Source organism: Chroicocephalus ridibundus, chromosome 6, assembly GCF_963924245.1.
Source record: "Chroicocephalus ridibundus chromosome 6, bChrRid1.1, whole genome shotgun sequence".
Lineage (NCBI taxonomy): Eukaryota > Metazoa > Chordata > Aves > Charadriiformes > Laridae > Chroicocephalus > Chroicocephalus ridibundus.
Window position 1 is genome coordinate 37,871,147 of NC_086289.1, and position 22,734 is coordinate 37,893,880.

Sequence of the window (22,734 nt, forward strand, 5' to 3'; positions counted from 1 at the left end):
ATTATAATCTCTAAGGATACATTTACATGTCACAAGCAACAAAGCCAACGGTTTGACAAAGTTACTCCTCTTTCTAAAGGACTCAAACAGCTGAGGCGAACATCCTAGCCTGCCTGTAGCTTAAGTGAAGCCTTTCCTTTACATTACTGGTGATTTATTTGGGACTAATCAGAGGGTAGAGGGCTCACACGCAGTTAGGTGCCACTCATTAGGCAGCAGCCTTCAGGTGAAGGCTGGTACTTTGGTACTCCCTGTAACTACAAACACAGTCATTTACAGCTGCATGAGTTTATTCAAAAAAGGCTGCCTTGGGAGAAAAACAAAAACAAACCAAGATTTTTTTGAAGTCTCCCAAGCTCTAAGCAAAAGGCTACACATATTTCATCCTACCACTTGCCTGGAAAACACAGACGTGGTATGTAAAATTAACAGAGAAGAGTCTGTGCCTGTCTCCCCAGCAATACACAGCTTTGCAGGGATCTCAGCGCATCATCTTCCTAGAAGGAGAAGTGAGGGTAGGTGCTCCTTCAATTAATTTAAATGCTAGCAAAATAAAAAACAACTCACTCCTTACCAGCATCCACTAGTTCACTGACAGTCACCATACAGGATACACGGGGGGAAGGACTAAAGAACTCCAGTCCTTCCACAGTACTGATGGGAAGCAAAAACTTTATTATTCTAGAATAAACTTCCAAAAAGCATATTTAAGAAGAGAGTGAATCATGACAAATGCAAGTTGTGTCACCCTGTGACAACTACTTCAGCAAAGTACTGGAAGCACTTGAACAACCACCAAGATCCCAGCATTGGTTTGAAATGCAATAACCCACGGCTGGGTTAAAGCAGTTCAGAGGTTTCTAGTCCACGCTGGGACAGAATACAACTCCATCGCGAGGGTTTGATTTAATAAAATACACTAGTGCTTGGTGAAGAGCAGTACTAATCATGCCTTTCCATGCCAAATGGAGTCTAACATGCCAGCCTTTCCTTTCTGAAAGGGTCCTGAGCTTTATTTGTCAATTCATTTTTATAAGTCTTATAGCAAGGCATTTAAGACCTGCACTGAACCAAACTTCCAGAGACAGGGTCCAAACCTGAGTCTTCCACAAGCACCTTCAGATAACAAAATTTTTTCCCCAGAAGAGCCAGACAGCTGATCTGTCTCTTGGAGCATGAAGTCCACCCTGGCATCTCTCCTGAAGCCTTTCCTGAAAGTTTAATCAGTGCTAGCACATCCTTGTGGAGTTGTGGTTTTGGCTGACACACAGTTTGCTAGAATAAGCTGTGGCCAGCTGAGGCTACACCAACAGCGCTGACAAGGAAAGCCCTTGTGTAGGCAGGACACCAGCCTCAAGCAGCTCTGAGAGAATCTCATGGGAAAAGGTCCTGGGGACAGAAAAGCAGTAGGAAATTGATTGCTTATCTACACAACCAAGCTAGTCTGTATGGAACATGTCAGAGAATAGCTGTCTCAGTAAAGATTTGCTCCTGTAATGCCTGACTGACAGCTAGCAAATCAGGGAAGGGATAGATGAAATTCAAAATCAAACATTTTCAGCAAATCCCACACATTCCTTCAATCCATCACGCTGTCAAGCTAGTTGGCTACAGCAATACAGACGTACGCTGTTTGAATACAGTTGGCTTTTTTCCCCCCTCTTTAGTTTATCCAGGTAATTAACTCCACCCCACATTAGATCACCTTCCCAGCATACAAATAAAGTGAGCTATGAGAATAAAAGCAGAGTTTGTAGTCTACTTCTCAGGCAAGGTTTTAAACAGTACCTGCTATTCCTCACCTCCAGGCCACAGTCCAAAACTACTCACTGAATTAACCATTGAAGGACATGCTCTGTACGCACACCTACTACTCTGTGCATTTTACATCCTGCACAACCATCCTCTGTTGAAATCCTTGGCTTCCAACAACTGCAACTTCCATACTGCACCCGCATAAAGGAGTCTTTCAGTGCAGATGTCAGAGTACGGCTGGAAAAACCCCATAATTCCAGAAATATCCACCCTGCTGGGCTGCCATCAGCAAGTGAAGACTCTCCACCTCCTTTTTTTGATGAGACTGACTTTCCAACAGCATATGCCTGTTACTACAGCGTCTGCACAAAAGGGAAACGAAAATACAAAGACTCCCCTCACCGTGTGCCAAGACTAGCTGCCAGCCTCTCTCTCCACAGAGTGTGCCTGCCCCAGATCCTACCTGCCATGCTTCAACCCTCCCACTCTCTTCAGGCTTTGGGGTTTCCCCCCCTTCCCACCAGTGAACTGAATTTGAGGCAAAGACCATATTTCCCACCTACTTTGTAATCCCTTTTTTTAATCCTTGGGGAAATTCAACAATCAAGCATAAGATTAGGTTCGTCATTCCCAAAGAAAGCCACCTAGCTAACACAGATGACTACTCAATGCTGAATTACTGCTTAGCAGATCATTTTTGAGAAAGCCAAACGCATGCAACCATAGGATATATATCCACAAAGGATTCTGGGACTCACACCAGGCATTGGCAGGAATAGGCCACAGTGGCAGGTTTTCCAATTAAAGAAATCACAATCCCTCACTCCAAAGTATTTTTCTTCTTCTTTGAGAGACAGAAGCAGAACAGTGTGCTAAAAGAACAAAGCTTCGTGCCAAAGATAACAGTGCTCAGTTATTCTAATCCTGAAGGCAGTAGCAAAGTACTTAGCTATCGGATGCCATTTAATCTCAGAAGGAAACGTAGGAGATCTAACAAGAAGTTGAGCACTCAGGAGTCAAAGACCTTGCCACCAAACAAAAAAAACAGAAGGGAGGAATCCTGCCTGACAGATGTGTTCTTCAGTTGATTAAACTTGCCGCTCTCCTTGCACACAAACATCCGGAGGCATCCAAGTGAGGTTTAAAAGCCACTTCAAACTTCGGGCTTTCGTACTGAAATGCAAAAGCAAGCTTGGACACAACAGTCATAAGAGCAGGCAACCTCCAGGGATGGGGAGTACTTTATGTGAGGAGCTCTGTTTCATCCTCAGCTCAACCATGTTCAGCAACTAAATTGGCTGAAACTTTAATACGAAATTAACCAGAAATGATGAAGACCCATAACGCAGTTTTTCAGGATGTCACTCCACTTGCAGGGCTTTTTACTACTTTACTTCCTTCCTCGTCTTTCACAGTACCTGACACTGGCCATTTAGCACAATGAATTTGTGGCAGGAACTGCAATGAACACACCAAAATTAGGACAGATTCCAGAGATGAGTGTGAACAGTTAGACTCAAGAGACAGCTCTGGATACCAGCCATAGCATAAAATAGGTCCAAAAACGTAAGGAGACAGCAGCGTCATCTGTGGGATGTTCACGTCCTTCCATCCACCCTAGCCAGCAGCAGGAACGTCCCCACAGAAAGTGCCTTCAGCTACTGATGGTACACTCCAAGGAAGAGCTGGACCAACCGGAGAAAATCCAACCGGGAGCAGGAGGAATGGTTAAGGGTCCAGAACACAGTGGGGAAAAACCAACCTAAGTAAGTCAGATTGCTACAAAAAGATGGAAAAGAGGAAGGCGAGATAACTGTAATACATCTAAAACAGCTGCTGCAGGACTGTTCTCTTGGTCCAGCTAAGACAAGATGAAGGACATGTGCTTAAGGACATCGCAAGCAAAGAGACTTATACACCAGGGAAAGAAGGAGAGACCCGTGCATACATACATGTACATACACAGAAAGCGTTTAACGTTAAGGACAGGGGAACACTGGAATCAGCTGACAAGGAGGATTTATTCCATCACTTGCTCTCTCCATCACCAGCAAATTCCTAAAAATAGGCGAGACAGCTGCCTGTCAAGACTAGCTCAGAGGCAGCCAGCCCTGCCTTGGCAGCAGACTAGCTGATTTCTCACACTCCCTCCCACTCTCCTCTGCCGCAGCCCCGTTTAGGCATCGGCAGTGGCACGTGGGCGCAGACAGACAGGCCAGAGCGTGAGGACCTCTACGTCAAGCCCCTTGAAGGGCACTGCTCTGAAGATGATGAACCTGAATGGTTTTAGGTCAGTCTCGCCAGCTAACTCGGATCGTGTGGGATAACATGCCGCTCCTTAGAGATGACTCCCTGATAGCCTGCAGAGAAAAAAAAATTGCTCCACAAAGGCCGCCAACCCTAATGACACACACTGGAGGCATCCTACTGACATTAACCCTAATATCCTGGCAAACTATAAATCTGTTAATTTCTTAATCCAGGAGATGTTGCTTACATTTCCAAACAGAGCTCACCCTGAGTGGGGTACAGGACTGTACCCCAAGCCACAGCCCTGATGGATGCACGCAGAGGGGACTCAGTTACCATCTGCCACGCACAGAGCCGCAAGCCTGTGCTCCTCACCTCCCAGACGTGCTGCTCACTTGAACTTCTCTTGATCCAAACTGTACTTGGAAGGCTGACAGGCTCAATAGCTTCTTTTTTCCCCCAAGAAAATGGCAGTTACTTTCAGTCACAGCTGCAACTCCCCTTGTATTTGCTCCTGGGCACACAGGGAAGGGAAGTGAATAGAACACTGAGGCTGGCAGAGAAAGCAAGAAGCACAAGGCAGGATGACCAGATGAACCCAGTAAGATCACAGCTGGCATCCTATTCTCTATCCCTTTTCCCCCTAAAAGACAGCAAGCTCATCACCCTTTACCACTGTCACTCACCAGCATTTGTTTTCAGGCAAAAAAAAAAAAAATCTCTTAGATAGGGAGAGTAAGGGGGGCAAAGCAGAGTTTCTGATGCTACAAGCTTTTTAAGGTGCCCTCAAAAAACACAGAAAGTCTCTCCCCCTCCTTGTTTTATTATTTTTTTACAATACTTGCAGGTTTGTATGAGCCTGGCTTTATCAGTCTGAAATTATGAGACAGATCAACAGATACAAGTAAGTCTGACTTAGAGTGACAACTACCAGCTGCTGAAGATTGTTTTATTGTGTATTCAAAGCTTATACCCAAGGGTGAGAAGGATGCCATAACTGCTAAAAAATACAAGAGAAAAACCTCACAACTTCAATTCAGAAGAAAGTAAGCCCTGTAGAAATGAGGAAACAGAAAAGATGGGAAGAGAAAGTTAAATGTACTCCAAATAAATCGAAAACTAGATAATGTAGAAAATTGATAAGGGATACAGAAGCACCCAAGGAGTAAATGACCAAGAGAACACAATGTTTTTATTGTCCAAGTTACCAAAACCAACAATGAGCATGTAATAAATCAAGATTATTGTTTACTCTGCTATTGGAAGTGACAGAACTATGTATTTCCAAGTGAACACTTACTCTGTTTATAATGCTTTATCTTCTATATATTCTGATCTTCTCAAGAGATAGCGCACACAGACTCTCTCTGCTTAAATGGCAGCGAAGGCCTACATAACACAGCAACACTTCAGATATGTATTTTCTACTCAGGTCTTTATACAGCTTTCTGCATAAGCCTGAGGTTTAGTTTTAATAAGACTTGGCTAAGAGTCTCTGCCCAAGTGCTGTTGATATTCAGTAAGCCGGAACTCATAGCTATTCATATTTAAAAAGATTAAAACAGGGCAATAGGTGTTATCACAGACCTGTTATTTAGACAAAGACTGACGCTGGACAGAGGAGGGAAGATGATCTAGGCTTTCTAGTTAAAGGACGGTAAAGAAGAATTTCATGACAGTCAACAAGGAGCGATGGAAAATTAGTTTTATGCTAAATATGTTATTTCTTGATGAGATTACCAATGTTGTTGATAATTGCAGTAGCACTCATTTAATAAATACAAGTTCTCACACTCTATTATTCCACTTGCCACGAAATGATAGTGTGATTTATAAGCCAGAGCAACACAAAAATCAACATGAAACATTCAATGGATTAAAAACTGGTTAACAACATGCCTCAAAATGTGAGCATTTGATCATCAATGAGTGGCTGAGCTTCTCCCAAGCCCTGACAATGGTAAGTTCTTGGCCCTATGCCACCTTTTTTATTAATGAGCTAGAGGATAAAGTCCCTGGGTCCTCTGCCTTCTATCAGTAACGATTCAGAGAGCACTAGAAATGACGGTCTCACTTGCCCGGTAAGCTGAGCACAAGCAAGCACACAATACCCATCAAGTTGGTGGAAGAGCGAAGGGAATATCTAGGCACAACGAACACAGACGTATATATGTGACTAGTTTCATCCATCCTAGACATTAATGCCTGTGAAAGCCACTTTGTGCTTTAGTGGATTGTCAGTTGATCGTAACTCCTGGAGAATCATCGCAGTCTTAAGGACAAATGCAAATCCTGTATGTACAAGTACAGCTTTTACCATCTTCTTTCTCTATCAAAAGCTACAAATTAAATATTTAGTAGGGTAAGTTTTTCGGAGTCAGAGAGCTTACTCCCCCCAGGCTGAGATAAAGCAGCAAATTGATCATAGCCGGCATTCCTGGTAGAGGAACAAGCTGGAAAGCTCTGAAACCTAATAACAAAACCGAGAAATGGCTGAAAGTAGGCACTAGCATACACCGAGGCCAAGAATAACAGAGCCTTGTTCACAGTGCAAATTAACAATTTCCCTGATGTACAGATTCTCTTCCCTCAATGGTTTCTAAAAAAATCAAGACTGAGTGGGGTCCTCCCACTGACAAGCTTGGTGGGGGAGATAAGCTCTAGCTCAAGCAGAGCTTAGCCAAGGCAAGCAGTAATTCTGGGGAATTGTCTGCATTATGTCTACTTGCACCTTCAGCAATCAAGGACTTCATTTGCACCAAAGCATTATTCACTTACCAGGCACATTAGGCACATCAAGTGCATATACGTGATGTTATACACATCAAATATCAATTGAAGAAAAACTGATGTGAACTCTGACTTTCAATATTTATTTTCTCCCAAGTTCCTTGAAAATATTTACTTTTTCTCTAAGGACAGACAAATCAGGTCTCTATACTAATGTAAAACGTGAACACAAGTTCATTAATCCAAACCACACTCTTTTCCACCTAGTTTAACTAGCCTGTATCTATAACTAAGCATTGTGAAGAACTTTTAAGACAGAGCAGCCCCAGCACCCGGTTACCTGGCAGGGAAGGAACGTGAATTCTCATCAGCATCTGTTCCCTTTCCCAGACCATCCGCAATAATGCAACAAGCCACTAAGTGAAAACCTGCTACAACATTAATCACTGCAGCATCTGGTTTTGTTGTGCAAACTACAGGCTCGGTCCTGCCAGGCAATAAGAAATGGGTGAGCCTATTCACATGCATAGAGTAAAGCAGGTGTTTCCACACCAGAGCATTTTATAGGCTCCCAACAAGCCATGTTTGTCTACCTGACCATGCTACTCCATCCATCTTCATTTCCATTGAGGACACGGGAACACAAGAGAGCAAATGTAGAGCTACGATAAGTGGCACTGCCAGAGGACAAAAGTTAGACAAAATAATTCTCTAGAAATAGAGAGGAACTTGAGCAGGTCAGTGGGGAAGAAGTAAAGAAGAGTGCTCCAGGTGTCTGACCACCGACTCTCACAGCTGGAAGGTGCAAGATGCAATTGTTTAAATGCAGGGAACGCCTTATTGCTTAGGGTACCCAAAGGAGTGTGAAACCTGTAATTGACTTATGGGGAAAGGTACGTGGGCTACAAGATCCCTTGTGGGGGAAACGAGATCCCTTCAGATGTCTTAATTCCCATGAAACCTGGTCTTTAGCTATAAGCAGACAGCAGGGGAAGATCACGGGAGGTCAGTCAGAGACAGGGCTACCACATCACAGCTTTCGGGCCACACTGCTATTCACAGCTGGAAGACCCGAGAAGGTCATTCCTGGCACCACTTTTTTGTTCTCCAGCCTGGGGTGCATTCACACAGCTGCATGCTTCTGAGAATTTGGCCTCATGCTCTTGGGCCAAAAGTCGCAATGAATTCAGCTGCAAGCCGAGGAGGGAGAAATTCCCTGCTATGTCTATATGAATACCAATTAAAAACTGTTCCGCTCTAACATAAACTCTCAGGTATTTAATAGCATTATTCCCTTCCCAGACAGTACCTCATGCAATCCCTCAGCTGTTTTGGCAGACTGAAAACAGATGGGCCTCCTCAACCTCACAAGCCTTTTGTTCTCTTCAGCTGGCCCGATGAGCAGCAGTAACACATGATCCCATACAGGATCTAGACACCAAAAAAAAAAAAGGCATGTAGCTTCCACCAGCAAGTCTCAGCAACAGCCAACTGTGGGAGACAGATAAAGCTGGAGAAGTTTGCCAAAGTAAAAAGCGATAAAAAAAAAACAGGTTAGGATAACTTCTGTTTTAAAGCCTGAATTAATGAACATTGTGCCCATCCTTAGTTTTTTCCCTTGCTTCCTCCCCGCAGAACAACCTTTAGCACAGCCCAGAAGGCAGCTGGGCCATCGGATGATGGTGGGACACTGAACATCACAAGAAAGTGACAGCCATGACAAGACTAGACCCTAAAGGTGTGACACTCAATGACTACATTGGCACTTTACTTCCAAATCAGGAACTAATCAGAACTATTTACAATTTCTGCACTTCCTCTATTGATCCAGGAAATTATTACCCCTACTCCACTCACAAATGACGTGACTTTCTTGGAGAGATGTTGCTTTCTAGATAGCTACTGGAGGACGGCCAACGCACTCTTGGGGATGAGGGCAAGGTGAGCAGGTATTTTTAGTTATTCGGTGCAACAGGGAGGCCGCAGGCATGAACTTGGCCACCAGAGGGCATCCATATTTTTTTAAAAAAGACTAAAAAGTGCCATTTCCAGTGACATTAAAGACTCAGGGTTCAAACAATACCTATCCTGTTAAGAGACAGAGAATTCAAAGTGCAGACCCCATAAGTCGCAGCAAACTAAGACGATTCGGGGAGCAGCTTCCTGCATTTCCACCTGGCTTCTCTGCACAAATCCCAGCTCTGATTTGCTATGCCACATTTAAATAAGATATTATGGGCATGCGCTGATCAAACCCCTGGGCTCCGCAGGCTCAGGGCAATACCTGCGCTTTAAGCTCTGCAGGTCAGCTGAGGTCACCCTCCCCCAGAGCAGTTCAGATGTTTTCCTAATTGACTCCAGTTTTGACTTTGGCTCATTCCCTGGAATCAGATTCTTTCCTCCCCCTGGTGCTCATGGGTAAAAATAATATGAAGCCAAAAGCCACCTGGAAGGACACAGTGCTCTTTCAAGACACCGCTCATAGATCAATGTGTCTTCAAGCCTTAGGAGAAAACCCTCAGCACAGCAATCCCAAGGATAGTCTCTTAAGTCTGTCACCTCTCGCAAAGAATTAAAAAAACGGAGCAGAGCTCTCAAAATAAAAATAACCTAACATGGATAATACCTAATTATTTTTTTTGTCTTTTCTCTCCTACATCAGGTTAAGTAGTACCTGACACATCTATAGCTATAAAACAGGTTTCTCCCCTCTTGACTATGATTTATGTGGTTTCCTTTGTTTTATTAGAACAAAGAATTTTGAAGTCTCAGTTTCAGCTGGCATAAGACGTTTCCAGCAATTTTGCCATTAAAAATGTATTCTAAGCAAATTATTCTAAAGCCCCTAAGACACTGATGCAAAAAAGCAATGCCTTCTTAAAGAGTTAGCCAAGGGCTGATCTAGGCTTCAAAATTAATTCCAGAAACGCTGATGGAGAAAAACCAAACACAAAAAGCAGTGAAGGTCAGCAGAGCAAGGAAGACGAAGGGTCTTTCCTACAGAGGATCTTCCAGTAAAGCAATTGGGCACTTGACACAGGATGGCCAAAGGAGAAAAGGGTGGAGGGACAGACGAAGAAATGGTAAAGACGGAATGAAATCTGCAGAAGCGGTGCCAGCACACAAACAGCTCAGCTTGCTAGTGAGAAGTGGAGCCTGAAAAAGAAGAGTTTGTAACACAATGAGAATATACTGCCAGGGCTTAATTGCTTTGACTTACGCACAGGATGGTGCAAAAGGCAGAAGAGCACAGAATAAGGCCAAGGGGATGCAGCAAAATAAGACTGGGTGCCGCGTTAGACACGAACACTCCAGCAGCAAAGGATCTTGCTGTTAAGCAACTTCCAGAGCAACGCAGATGTCTTGCCCTTATTCTTACAACTAATACATTCGCAGAAGGATAAGAAATTAAGCATAACTACCTACTTCCAGTCAGTCAGGAAAAGCACTAGTAAGACTCTGCTTACAGAGGTCCTTCTGTGCTCCCCACAGGTACATTCACTCTCTTATTTCATTCAATATTACGTTGAGTGAGTGACAAAGCTTCAGCACTGAAATCCCAATTTAAGTGCTTTCAGCTGCCCACAGATTCAGCCAGGAAGGTTTGTGACATAAAGAGTGTAGCTGTGGCCATTTAATAACACTCCGAACACGTATTTGGAACTACAAATACAGAATATAATTTTAACACGAGTATCAGTAACAGAGTATTTTTTTATAAACATTAAGCTTGCCACAAACTGTGAGGTTCAATATTTCTCATATATTAATGCCTCATTTAGATTAGGCAACGACTGCGCCAAGATTTATTTCAATTAATTAATTCAGTTCATTATACCAATGCCCAGATACTTAATCGCTTCTGTTGCCAGTTGGAAATCCTCAGAGTTTAAGTTATTGCTTAGCAAGGGTAAACTTCATAAGTCTTCTAAGCTCAGTTATTTGCATTGCTGAAGTATTCTTCACCACGGCAGAACAGAGCAGCATTAGCTACTCCTGTCGTGTGATTATGTGGATGATATATATTCCACCAAAAGCAGGCAGCAGGAGCTCCCAGAGGACAGCGAAGGCAACAAGACCAACACTCACCTGCAACACAGAATGCTACATGGAGATGCAGATCCAACATGAAGATCCCATCAACCCACCTCCCATCCTAGGAAGACACAAAATAAGTCTTTCCTGCCTCGCATCATACAACCTCTGGGGGTTTTTGTATACATCTTTTCAACCCTTGACTTCTCCTCTACCTTTGTGTGGGCTTCCTTACCCCAGCACTGGCTTCTGCTCGAAGCATATCCTACAGAATCAGCCTGAAATACACTGGTTTCAGGCTGCAGACGATAGTCAGAAACCACCTGAGAAGTCCTGTCTTTCTTCATGCTAAGTAATGGAAAGGGTAAATTCACATACAGGCACCACCATCTTAATCCCTTTTTGCAAGGTTCCTTGTCATCAGAAGTACAGAAGTCTGTTTTGAAATAAAAAGGTTGGGGTTTTTTTTTAAGTACTGGTAAGAATAGATGCAGCGCTGCTTCCCACGTGCCAGTCAAGAAGAGTTGGGGCATTTACACAAGGCTGTATGCAGATGACAAAGAAATACAAGTCAAATACTCTTTTCCTTTTATTCTCACTCTTCCTCTGATTATGGCTCATCCTCTAACACTGCATCAACTCTTACTTACCCAGCCCAAGAAGCCGAAGAATTTTTTCAATTGCTTCTTGATTCAGCCTGTTACATCTTTAATGCCTTAACTGTAAGGAAAAATAATTCTAAGAAAACAAAAAGAGGGAGACATTCCTCATCTTAAAAGAAAACTTCACTGATAGCCTGCAGGAGAGCATCCCTTACTGCATTCCTTACTCAAATGGCAATGGAGTGTCTCAGCTTCGTTGACAGACCACCCAAGATTAGGCAGAATATTAGTAGGGACACATTCCTCATTAGAGTCATCTGCCAAAGGGACAGTAATTCTGTGTGATGCTAACACAGCCACATTTAGGACCTGCTGGACTCCTCAGAGACTAACTGTACAGCACAGGAGAGTTCCGTAGCACAACAGAAGCACGGCTGCTTCACTAACCGAAGGAAATCAGGCGTCATGGGTCATCCGTACAACAGTCTAACGGCACCACCAGAGCTGGTTACGCAAAGGACCTCCCTACCCTGCTTCCCATTTAGATACCACTGCGACATTCAAAAAAAGCAGAATCACTTACTACTATGTTTAAATACTCAGATGCACACGGACATTTCTCTCCGTAGTATACAAATTACATTGTCAGTGACACTTGGCTTATTCGATGCCCGTGCCCTGGCTACATGTATTACATATTTACCAATTATTACTAATTCATTATACTTACTGCTACTTACTGTAGTAACCTGGGATGTAACTACTTGAATAATCCAGGATGTCATTGCAAACACTTTTTATTCACCTACACTTATTCTTAAACTCAACTAATCATTCTATTTATATATTGTGAAAGACAAAAGGAAATGTTCTCATCCCTTGTTTATTTAAACACAATGTTAAAATGCTTATTTGAGAGGCTGTTTAAAACTCCTACAGGTGTCAGTGTGAAGTATTTTCTACACCAAACACATCAGTTTTGTTCCTTCTCTTATTCAACAGCTGTATGCCAAGTAATTAAAGTAACACCGTAAGCCTGGATGTACTTTTTATTTTACATTTACAGACGTTGTGGATTTATTTCATGGCTCACATAGGAAAGGAATACTTAAATCTGTCCAGTTCTATTTAGTGCTTTATAAATTTATAACAGACATAGAACACAGAGCAAGGAAAGGAAAAAGAAATAAAAAAAAAAAAAATCACAGCAAGCCAGTCTCTCCAGACTGATGAGGACTGAGGAGACCACAGAGCAGGCTAGACCAAAGAGGCTGCTGTCTCCTCTATCTGATTTCTATCAGTGCTCTCAGCTGAGCAAGGTCAAGCCTGGCTACAGTGCCATGGAACAGCCAAGTATTCCAGGAGCCAAAAAATCACTCCCTGAAATCACTCCTTACCCAGCACTCTGCTTACCCTTAGCGGCTCTTTGCTGCAGGAAGCACCTGCCTCCTGATAAAAAGCGAAGCTAGCAACTGACAATTTGGCTGTTGTTAAAAGCAGGGGTGAATCTGCTGCAGGAGGGAGATATTAACTCGGTGTCTTTGGGAGAGCTGTACGTAGGACATGATGTCCTACCCACTTTACAATCACGCTGAGGATGTTTTAAATGGAAAAAAACACTGCTCGCTTCTCTGCCTGAAAAGGGGTGTTATCCTGGCCATCCCTGCAGAGATGTTCAGGTCCAGCAGACAAAGAGGCACTACGTAAGTGCAGATTATCAGCAAAATTCAGCATAAAACAATACTGTGCTGGATCACTGTGTTCTTCCTCTGCCTGAGCAACTCCTTGTACCAGACAGAGGTTTGACAGCTCTAGGAACAGCCAGAACAATTACCATCATCTTCCTCCTGTTACATTAAAACTAGAGCCTTCTAATCACAACACAGGTGAGCAAAGAGCCAGCAATAAATCACCTAAATATCAGAATGGAAATAAGAGGGGTTTCTAGCAAAGACGTCATTTTCAGACTCTAATTGCAGCCACAAGCTTAAATGACACTGCTGGTGCCACACTGCTTCCACATTTTGAGGGAAGATAAGGGAGTCCTTGTTTTATTTCAAACATGGCATGGGCCCAGGGTTCAGTGAGGGCCACCTCAGGCAAGCACAAATACTCCCTTTCTCCTCACAGTTACGGAAACAAGCTTTGAGCTTCACTGCTCAGAGCAGGTGTGCTCAGACTCTGGCCTTAAAAACCTCATGAGCCTTGCGTGCAGGTACCTTACCACTGAAAGACATGACTGTCCCTTCTGCTCCCCTGCTATGTTTTGAATGTGAAGCAGTCAGTAGAACACAACACTGGAGTAGCATCCCCTGGCCCAGCATGCTGTCCCCAGCAGCCCTCCCAGAAGCTGAGAGCACAATGTTTTCACCCAGGTTGGTAAAAGTCAACAGATTTCTCTTTGCACAGCACCACAGACCTGTATAGCATCACCATGCAGGGGGAAGCCAGGCAGCAAACCTCACCAAGGGCAAACAGCCCATGCTGAGGATGGCTACAGAGGAAAACTCTTCAGCCCGGAGCTTTTTCGCATCTCTGGCTCTCAGCAGCAAAGGAGCTCCACACGGAGTCATCAACAACCATTCCCTCCAAGCAGCAGAAGCAGGACAAGCAATAATGCTTTGCAGATCTTAAACCCATCTGCAGGTACTTACCACAGGACTAAAGCAGCATGAGGTCTCAGACAAAAAATGAAAAAAACCACCCCCCAAAAATATATATTACCTCTGCCAAAGGAATCTGGCACTTGCTGTCACTGCAGTCGTCCCTACGAAAGCTGCCACCATGAGCCTACGCCTGGTCCTGGGGTGATGTGTTGTCCCATGGTAACGCCGCGAAACAGCAGACAGCCCTGCTGCAATGGGAAGAAAGCGAAGGCGAAACATCCTGTCGAATAAGAAGAACACTACGTTAGTAAAGCAACAAACCACTTCCAGTTGTGGACTCTCTCACTGACCCTCAACCAGACATTTGCTCACATTTTTTTTCTAAAATAGAGAAGTTACAGAAAATAACTGTCACAGATGTTTATTAGCTCTTCTGAAACAGGCATGTAACCTGCCTAATAAAGAGCAAATTATGAGTATTACGTATTGGCATTCGCCTGGCTGACACACCTTGCTGTCACATCTCAACTACTTACTCAGCTGCTCTTACAACGTTTTTCAAATTCCTCTTCAGCCTTTCCCCAGCACACTTCGTTAAGAGGAAAGATTTGCACTCTCGCTCAAGCGCCAAGGCACAGAAGATGCAGGTAGATTTTACAAGCGGCTACAGCAAATAAGAGCCACTTGGCCAGAGGGAAAGACACAGCTGGATTTTAAAAGGCAAATTAAACCAAATAACAAGCAAACCAACCAAACAAAACCCCAACCCAGTCGTTTTACATTTCCTTAAGAAAACCGTACTGTTCTTAAATCACTTTTTTAGCCAGCCTGGAGCAAAAACATTTATATTCAACTTTAAGTACAAGGCAAGTTTCAAAGTGTCAAAACTGGTAAAATACAATCCATACCCTGTTACGCACACAATGGCACAGAGACACACGGGAAACCAGAGCTACAAATCTAAACATTATTAGCACAGAGAAATCTGAACCACAAAAATGTCACCTCATCACACACAAATTGGGAACAGAATGGTAAAAGAATTCCCAAGGCCAGCAAAGGCATTGGAAATAGAGAACTGTGGCCCAATTTTTTTCCTTTTGTTCCCCATTCTTGCTGTTCCATTCAAATATTCCCCGCCAGCAAATAACCACAGAATGCAAAAATAAAGTCACATCTATTGGTTTCTATTTGCTTTTGCAACACAAGATGCTACCGCGCCGTTCTGCTAAACCATTAGCTTCCAATGATGAGAATCTCGGGACCGTTTTGCATGAACACATCTTACATGTGCCTGTGCCTTACCCCATTTCAGCTATAAAATGCCCTTTTCCAACGATTAAAGCAACACACAGCTCAGGATTTCATAACACGAAGCAGTGATGTGAATTCAGGGAGGGAAGACGCACATAAAATATTCAGCAGATAATTCCGAGTGCCAGAGCTCAACATCTTTCAAGGCAAGAGGTGGTAGAGACGCATCTGGAGACTTCATAGCACAGTCAAGAAATAGGTGGCAAGGGGAAGGAAAGCATAATGAAAAATCATTAGCAAACCCCTTATCGGTGATTTTTCTTATCAGAGCTAAGGCTTTTGCACGGTCCTGGGACAAGGGAGAGGGGATGGAGCATCCACTGGGATGGAGGTGGCAAAGCCATCCTGGTTTATAGGCAAATACCAGGAACTCTGCTGCTCACAGCTAGTGCATCTGAACAGCATCCATTCTATATTCATCTGTGCACATATTTAAAAAAAAAATAAGATCAAGTTTGCAGTCAGCTTTACCATTTTGTTTATTCCTTTAAAAATAGTCTTAAAATTAAAGTTTTAATGGAATACAGCCATCCAACAGCGCTTATTCTCCAATTTTCTACAGCTCTGAACAATAGATTATATTATGAGAAACAGCTCTACTTTAAAATTTAAAATTACTTCCATCCTACACAAACCTGATGTTCCCATTTCATCTCAGATGAATTTCTGTTACAAACGCAGAGAAAAATCTGCAAGTGTTATTTCACCAAGAAGCTCATGTTGCCCTTACTTGGGTTCCCCATCCTAATTACAGCTTTATATGCATAAGATGTAATGGACAAGGGAAGTGCTGCTGGTATCATTTCAACAGTCAAAATGAAAATCAAGGCCCACGGCACGCACTTTTGAGCTTGAAGAGATTTTAACAACATTTCAGATTGTTGGCTTTGGTACTGCATAAATGTTTGCTCTGTCTGAGCCCTAAGAAACACTAAATTATCCGCTTTATCCAAGTAATCTCTGTCCTTGATGGTGCTGGGATGTCCACCCAGACAGTGCTCACTTGGTAGCAACTGCCCAAGAGAGCTGGAAGCAGGCAGTTCCCACAATAACCACGGTAAAATAAAGAGCGCCCTTATCTCAGAACACACACACACAAAAAAAAAAAAGCAGCACTTTAGAGGCTGAATTTTCCATGCTTTTCATCTGCAATATTATGATCTCTCATAATTTTTATTTATTTTTTTTAATCAAAAGCACCATATTTGGTATGTTTTGTTAAAAGCTCCAGGCATATAAGTCAAGATCACTCAAGAAAGCTGGTACTCACTTTTAAAAAGATCAAAAATAAGCATCTTGCCCTGACTGCAGCAATGAAAAGCTTAACACCACGATCCGCAGCAGGATAGGGAATAAAACTGCGATAAAGTATAAAACTCCCAGGAACTGATGTGATCACAGCTTGCAATAAGAAATATGATTTTATTTTTTTTAGAGGATACAACAAAGTATCTCAGAGGAAAAAAAAACAACAGAAACTTAACTGCAATTAACCCCAAAATAACAAAAATAAGGATCAAACATAAAAGTTGTCATGTCGTTCTAGCATTACTGCTACAAGGAATCTGCAGATCATGTTTTTGTATCCAAGAGATATGCCAGTCTAATCTTAAATTCTGGTCAGAACAGCTCTATAGTCACTTTCAGAGGCTGATTTAATATCCTTGGACAAAAAAAAATAGTTGGGGCTTTCTTCCAGAAGAAAATGACATATCTGCTTTTATTTATGTCACAAGACATGGGTATTATTATTTATTTTTTTTAAGCAGAAGAGTCAACCAACAGACTTGAAGATTTAAAAACAAAAGTTTTGTTGACCATCTGCCCCACCATTAAATATGAGCTGCTCCACCAAACCCCCATCCTCAAAAAACTAAAAAAAAAAAAAAAAAGAAAGAAAAAAAACGCCACCTGACCCCAAACCCCCACCAAAAGAGATCTGACAGCCCATCCTGCTACCTGGCTCTCTCTGTCCACTTCGGCACCATGTTTTTGTGTCCCAGCTCCGTGGTTTGAGCTTTGTTTCTGCCTCAGCAGCTCTCACGGCCACCAGGTAAGCACTCCGGGCCCTGCTCTGCAGGGACATGCAGCTGGCAATATGGAACGGCATAAAGCCTCGTGTATTTGTAATTTAGCATTAAACATGTTAGCGTCTTTGACATCCAGGAAACCCACAAACCCATTAGGAAAGTACCACTTCCGATCCAAGACATGACGGGCATCACTCAAACTGAGGACATCCAGATCACTTTAAAAGAAGAAACACAAAATTATTTCAACAGCTATATGCATTCTGGCTTGATGTGGATATTCTATTTCCCCAAACAACGATCCTCTGTCCGCTAACCTGTTTTGCGAGGAAATTGAAACAGGCTCTTCACTTCTCCCCCCTGCCATGTCCAGAGCATCAGCAGTCCAGCCCTGAACTTTTTCACTGCACGTAAGAATCAGCTGATCCCAACTCTTGCATCCTTTTTCAGATTCCAAAAGAAAAGAACAAAAAGACTTGCTCCCGTTTTTCCAGCACCCTAATTGGGTGATGGTTTCAAGACTGAAAGCACCAAGTAGCCCAGTCTGGGAAAAGGGACTTCTTTGCACGTGGATACCCCACAACACTGAACTTTTTGTTGTCCTTTTTGGAAATATGGAACAGCCTCAGTTTTTAAGACGAGACACACTTAAAGCAGCTTTTTGATGTCGAAGCTGGCCTCAGTGGCACAAGCATATGAGAGGGAGAACAGTGACTGAATAAGCTGATGGGTGTTTAATTTTTAATCAGAGAAGGGTTCACAGGCACTTTTTATTTGAACAGCTTTACTAGGGCATGGTAGGCTTGCACATTAGTGCAAAATGTCAATTGTAAATTTAAATGAAAAATATTGTTATGTAGTAAAATCTTCTCAAAAAAAATTTGAATTTACAAGACATTGCTTAGGCATAAAGGCTTCTGCAGGGACTGGCTGAGATGGAGTCCCTAAGAACTGGATGAGCTTTCTGGAGCCGTATGTTTATTAAAAACAAAGTTTGACATTGCCAGAGCACACCAAGACATCCTGACCCCGCAGCTGCTGCAGGAAAATTCCTCACCCATTTCCATCTCAGCCCCTGACTGTCAGTTATGCCTCACCGCTGCTCACTGAAGACAGAGACATCGGCTCCATCGGTGTGGGGTGCCCTGAAGCAGAGCGCCCAGCAGCAGAAGACCACAGGTCTCTCGGCTCCCAGCTCTCCTCTCTCCGTCTTCTCAAGAGGATTATTGGGAAGAGGGAAAGGAAAAATGGCAATGAGGAAAAAGTACAACAAACAAATCCAACGGGAGGGAAAAGTCAAGGCACAAGGGAAACAGCAAAGTAATCAGGAGAGAAGTTTTGCCATCAACACTAATATAAAGATACTTAAAATAATCTGAGATACATGAACCTGAGGAAAAAAACCCACCTCTTAGCATCAAACCTGCCTCCTCCAAGATTAAGTTTCTAATTTTGACTTTTCCTCCTCCCAGTTCTCCATACCTTCCATTTACAAACTGGTAGCAGGAAGGGAGATTTGTACAAGGGTAATTCATACAAAGGGTGCCCCGAGGTGGATTACGGCTACCAAAACGTCTGAATCCACTCCTTCCCCCATCCCTGAGAGACCAAAACTGCTCCTGCTCTTTTCCCCTCCTGTAACTCCAAATTTTCACCTTACCCAGTGCAATTTTTAGATAAAGGATTACTCACATTACCAAAGTTATTAGCTTACTAAAACGCATAAATCTGTTTTGGGAATGAAAATGAAATCTAGCAGCAAAAGTAATTTCTTCTCAGGTATGAGATTGGGGCAATATTTAATCACATTAATTTCACCAGAGAGGGGAATCACATTTTTTTCGGAGCACCACTCAAATTGATTGAGAGTGTACGAAGCACCGATCCATAACATGCTGCCAGGTCTTTAGCAGAATTCTAAGACATAGCCTGGCAATTTCTTTTTGACTGTCATTGCGGTAAAGCTTCACCTCTTCCTAAAATCCTCAGCCCTGAAATCGCACACTTCCCAACTCTGCAGCTCTGTCACTACACCCAAACATCGCTCATCCTCCCCCTGAGGACCATGGTGCCATCCCTCAAATGGCCAGGATTTAGCATTAACCTTCCCTCTGCTCTGCATGCAGCTGCTATTAAAGCCACGCTATTGCATTTCATAGCATGTTTAAAAATTTGGTCTAATATTGCACCACCACCATGTTTTGGTGTCCTGCAATCACCTCGCCATTAATACAGCTTATTTAGTATGAGGATTAACTAGGATGATATCCATTAAGACTCCATTATTTATGCTACCCTCCTCTCTTGAGTTCCTTTATTCGGACAAATTGATCCATTTAGCATCATAAGACACGAAGTGAAAATGAAAGAGCAAAACCATGGCTAGTTGAAATCCAACTTGTTAAACTAGCACTTTTACACACAGGTGTTCTTACCCTCAGTTTAATACAAGCATCCTTGCTATTAGCTGCATTTAAATTAAGGGAAATGTAGGTTTCTCTGTTACTATCAGTTGGTCTAATCCCTCCTCGCCCCACTTTCAAGCTCCACATACCCACACTTGGGCTCTCACTGCTTGAAAAGAAACAATCTGCTAGGAACCGTGGATCACCCTGAAGCAGCAAGTACTATACGGAAGAAATAACAATCTCTCCGTGGGCTGTGCAAGCCACCCACGTGGGTTTTTACCAAGTCTGCTGCCACAGGAGCTTCGCCTTAGACTCGAGCAATGCTGGCTGGAGGAGAGTCCCAAACATTGCCACAAAGAGTCTAGAGTAAAACAGACACGACTGAAAATAATTTTACTGATCTTCAGCGCTAAGTAGAGATGATGAGGTGTTGTGAAGACGCACACAAAACTTAGGATTTAGCTTTAATAAAGCACTATAAATAATCTAGTTGTAATTACAAAGGGTGTGTTCAGTAGCTAACTTGGTCTTGGTCTTCCCTTGGAAATGGAGACAGGAGCGTTTACTCACTGGGGAGAGATCTTTGCCCACACACCTTCAAACATTTAAAGTTTATTTAGGATAAAGACCTTGGTGCCAACTGAAATGGCAGACGCAGCATCGCTTGGCAAGCCCAACAGGAATCCCACACCTGACCTGCTGAGTGGCTAGGGGACTTGTGAGCAGATGCAACCACCACGATCTGCGGCTTTTGAGAAACAAATTTAAAATGAGTGCAGCCAAACAAAAGAAACCAGTTACATCTGTTGCAGCAGCACTGAAAATAGCACTTTCAGCAAGGATAAAATATTTGCCTGCTACTTCAGACACTCAGTCTCCAGAGCAATGCACAGTAAGTTTTTTAAGGGGCAACTATAATCTTCCACAGAAACAAATGCTAAATGACGCTTTTTTCTGGTTAAAGTTTTTCTTTCCCCTCCTGCTTGCAAAATAAAGCCTATTCCTTGGGCTTTTCTACCTAGAAAACATTACAGCAAACCCCAGCACTGATCAACTCCTTACTAGCGTCTCCATAGAAGCCAGAGGTAACTAAGAGCTGTAAAAACAAAAACCAACCCAAAAAAATTATCTCACCCCTTATTAAAGATATTGACCCTGTTTCATGAGCTACTTCTACCTTAATCAGTCCAATGTGAAATTTTCTTTTTTCCAATCACTGTTCCCAAATAATCAGGCTGTCTTTGCAAACCAGCCGCACAAGCTGGTGCACCAGAGCAGTGGCATTTTCACAGGAGGAAAAAAAGTGACAAACCTTTGCTCCGCAAATCCATGTCAGAAAGGTTTGTCAGAGGGGTAGAAAAATATAACACTTCTGCCTTTTTCTGTAGGAAGTTACAGCCAGCAGGAATACAGCTGCCTAATGACCCAAGTGATTTAACTTACCTTGCACAATCTGTGTTGACGGGATGTGATTTTCTTAAGAATTGCTAACTTTTGCACCAAATGTAAAGAACCCCCCTTGAAGCTCCTGCCCTTTCTCCAGCTGACGGCCACCTACCTGCATGTACCTTACAAGAAAAACAAAAAATATCCCAGAGCAGTTGAAGTAGATTTAAGAGGTGTTTATGGCTTACTTGGCTCCAAGAAAACTGGCGTTAATTCTTAATGACAAAACATGTGTTTCACAAGAAAATAATACCGGAAGAGAAAAATGTAAGTAGTCTGAGAAGAAAGCAAAAGCCTTACTGGGCTGTGAAGGTGACAATTCAACAGGCTTGAATTATCTGCAGATAAACATCCAACTCCAGAAAAAGACAAATTCCTAAAATGAAAGAGGTAGACAGGCGGCGGATCATCTCAGAATTTGACATGGTGAAATCTGTACCTCTTTGCCTCCCCAACAAGGAGGAAAAAGATGTGTGAACCCACTGAGAACTTGAATATCACCGTATGGTAATTTCCCCCTTTCCCATTCTGTCTTTTAAACAGAAACATCATCTACCCCAGCCACAGCCACTTGTTTCTTTAGAAAATGCCTCTCCTGCACAGTGCCACGCTTCGATGGCACATATCCAAAGAAATTTTAAATAAAAACCTTACTGAAACAAAAAACTCACAGCATCTGCATTTCGTCTACCAGATGGTGATTTCTTGGGAATTCAAGAGAAGAGCACTGGTTCCCCTCAAAAAAGGAAAAGCAAGTCTGAACCACTGTAGTTGTTTTTCCAGCAACACATTATTGGATTAGCTTGAATTTCAGAGAGAAAAAAGAACACGGATAAGCCTGGCTAGCGCATTGTGCTTTTACAGCATGACCCAAGGAGCTCGCTTTCAGCGTGAAAAAGCCATCAGCAAATACTTGGCTCCATTCAAGGTGGCCAGGCAGACGGCACACGCCCCACCGAGCAGAGGACCAGATAAGTCACGGTGCCTGATCACTACCACCACCACTGCCCTCCCCACAGCCACGAAACCAAAAACCAAACTATCCATCAGTGGATGCAGAAGTTTTACTTTGCAGCCCAACAAAACTTCAGCCCACAGAAAAATAAAAAAGGGGGGATTATATTAATGGAAGTAGCAACCTTAAAAGCACGTGATAGAAGCCCTAGTTACAGACTTTAAAAGGTGTTAAAAAATAATCACCTCCTCATATCAGTGCTAAAGGGAGGCAAACTCCTGGGCAACTCCAACGGACAGCAAGCCTGCTGCACACACATAGAGCACTTAATACAGTGACAATCCTCCTGTATTCTTTAACACCGACTGGCACAAGGCAGGCATCAATTCTTGCAGACCTTCCTTGTGTTCCTATCCTAGCTAAGATTCTAGTGAAAAAAAAATAAATAAATACAACTACTCTTCTAGCTCTTGAAGCAAAAATGCCAGAGACGGAAAGTTTGCATCAAACTAATGAAAACACAGATGTTAAAGTGGTGGTACATAGCACAACTAGTCTATACAGATACTGGGTCTGATTTCCATGTTGCCATAGACCAGCTCT

At 42.9% G+C, this 22,734-nt stretch overlaps 1 protein-coding gene across 4 annotated transcripts in view; it reads right to left on the minus strand.

Annotated features, from left to right (window-relative positions):
* The window catches only part of MICU1 (mitochondrial calcium uptake 1), a 106,157-nt gene that overhangs the window by 79,119 nt on the left and 4,304 nt on the right, over nt 1-22,734 (minus strand). For all 4 annotated transcript variants that reach the window (XM_063339416.1, XM_063339417.1, XM_063339415.1 and 1 more), the window contains one exon: nt 14,097-14,258. In XM_063339416.1, the coding sequence (XP_063195486.1) occupies nt 14,097-14,257 (161 nt within the window). In that variant the 5' untranslated portion in view covers nt 14,258. The remainder of the gene's footprint in view (nt 1-14,096; nt 14,259-22,734) is intronic.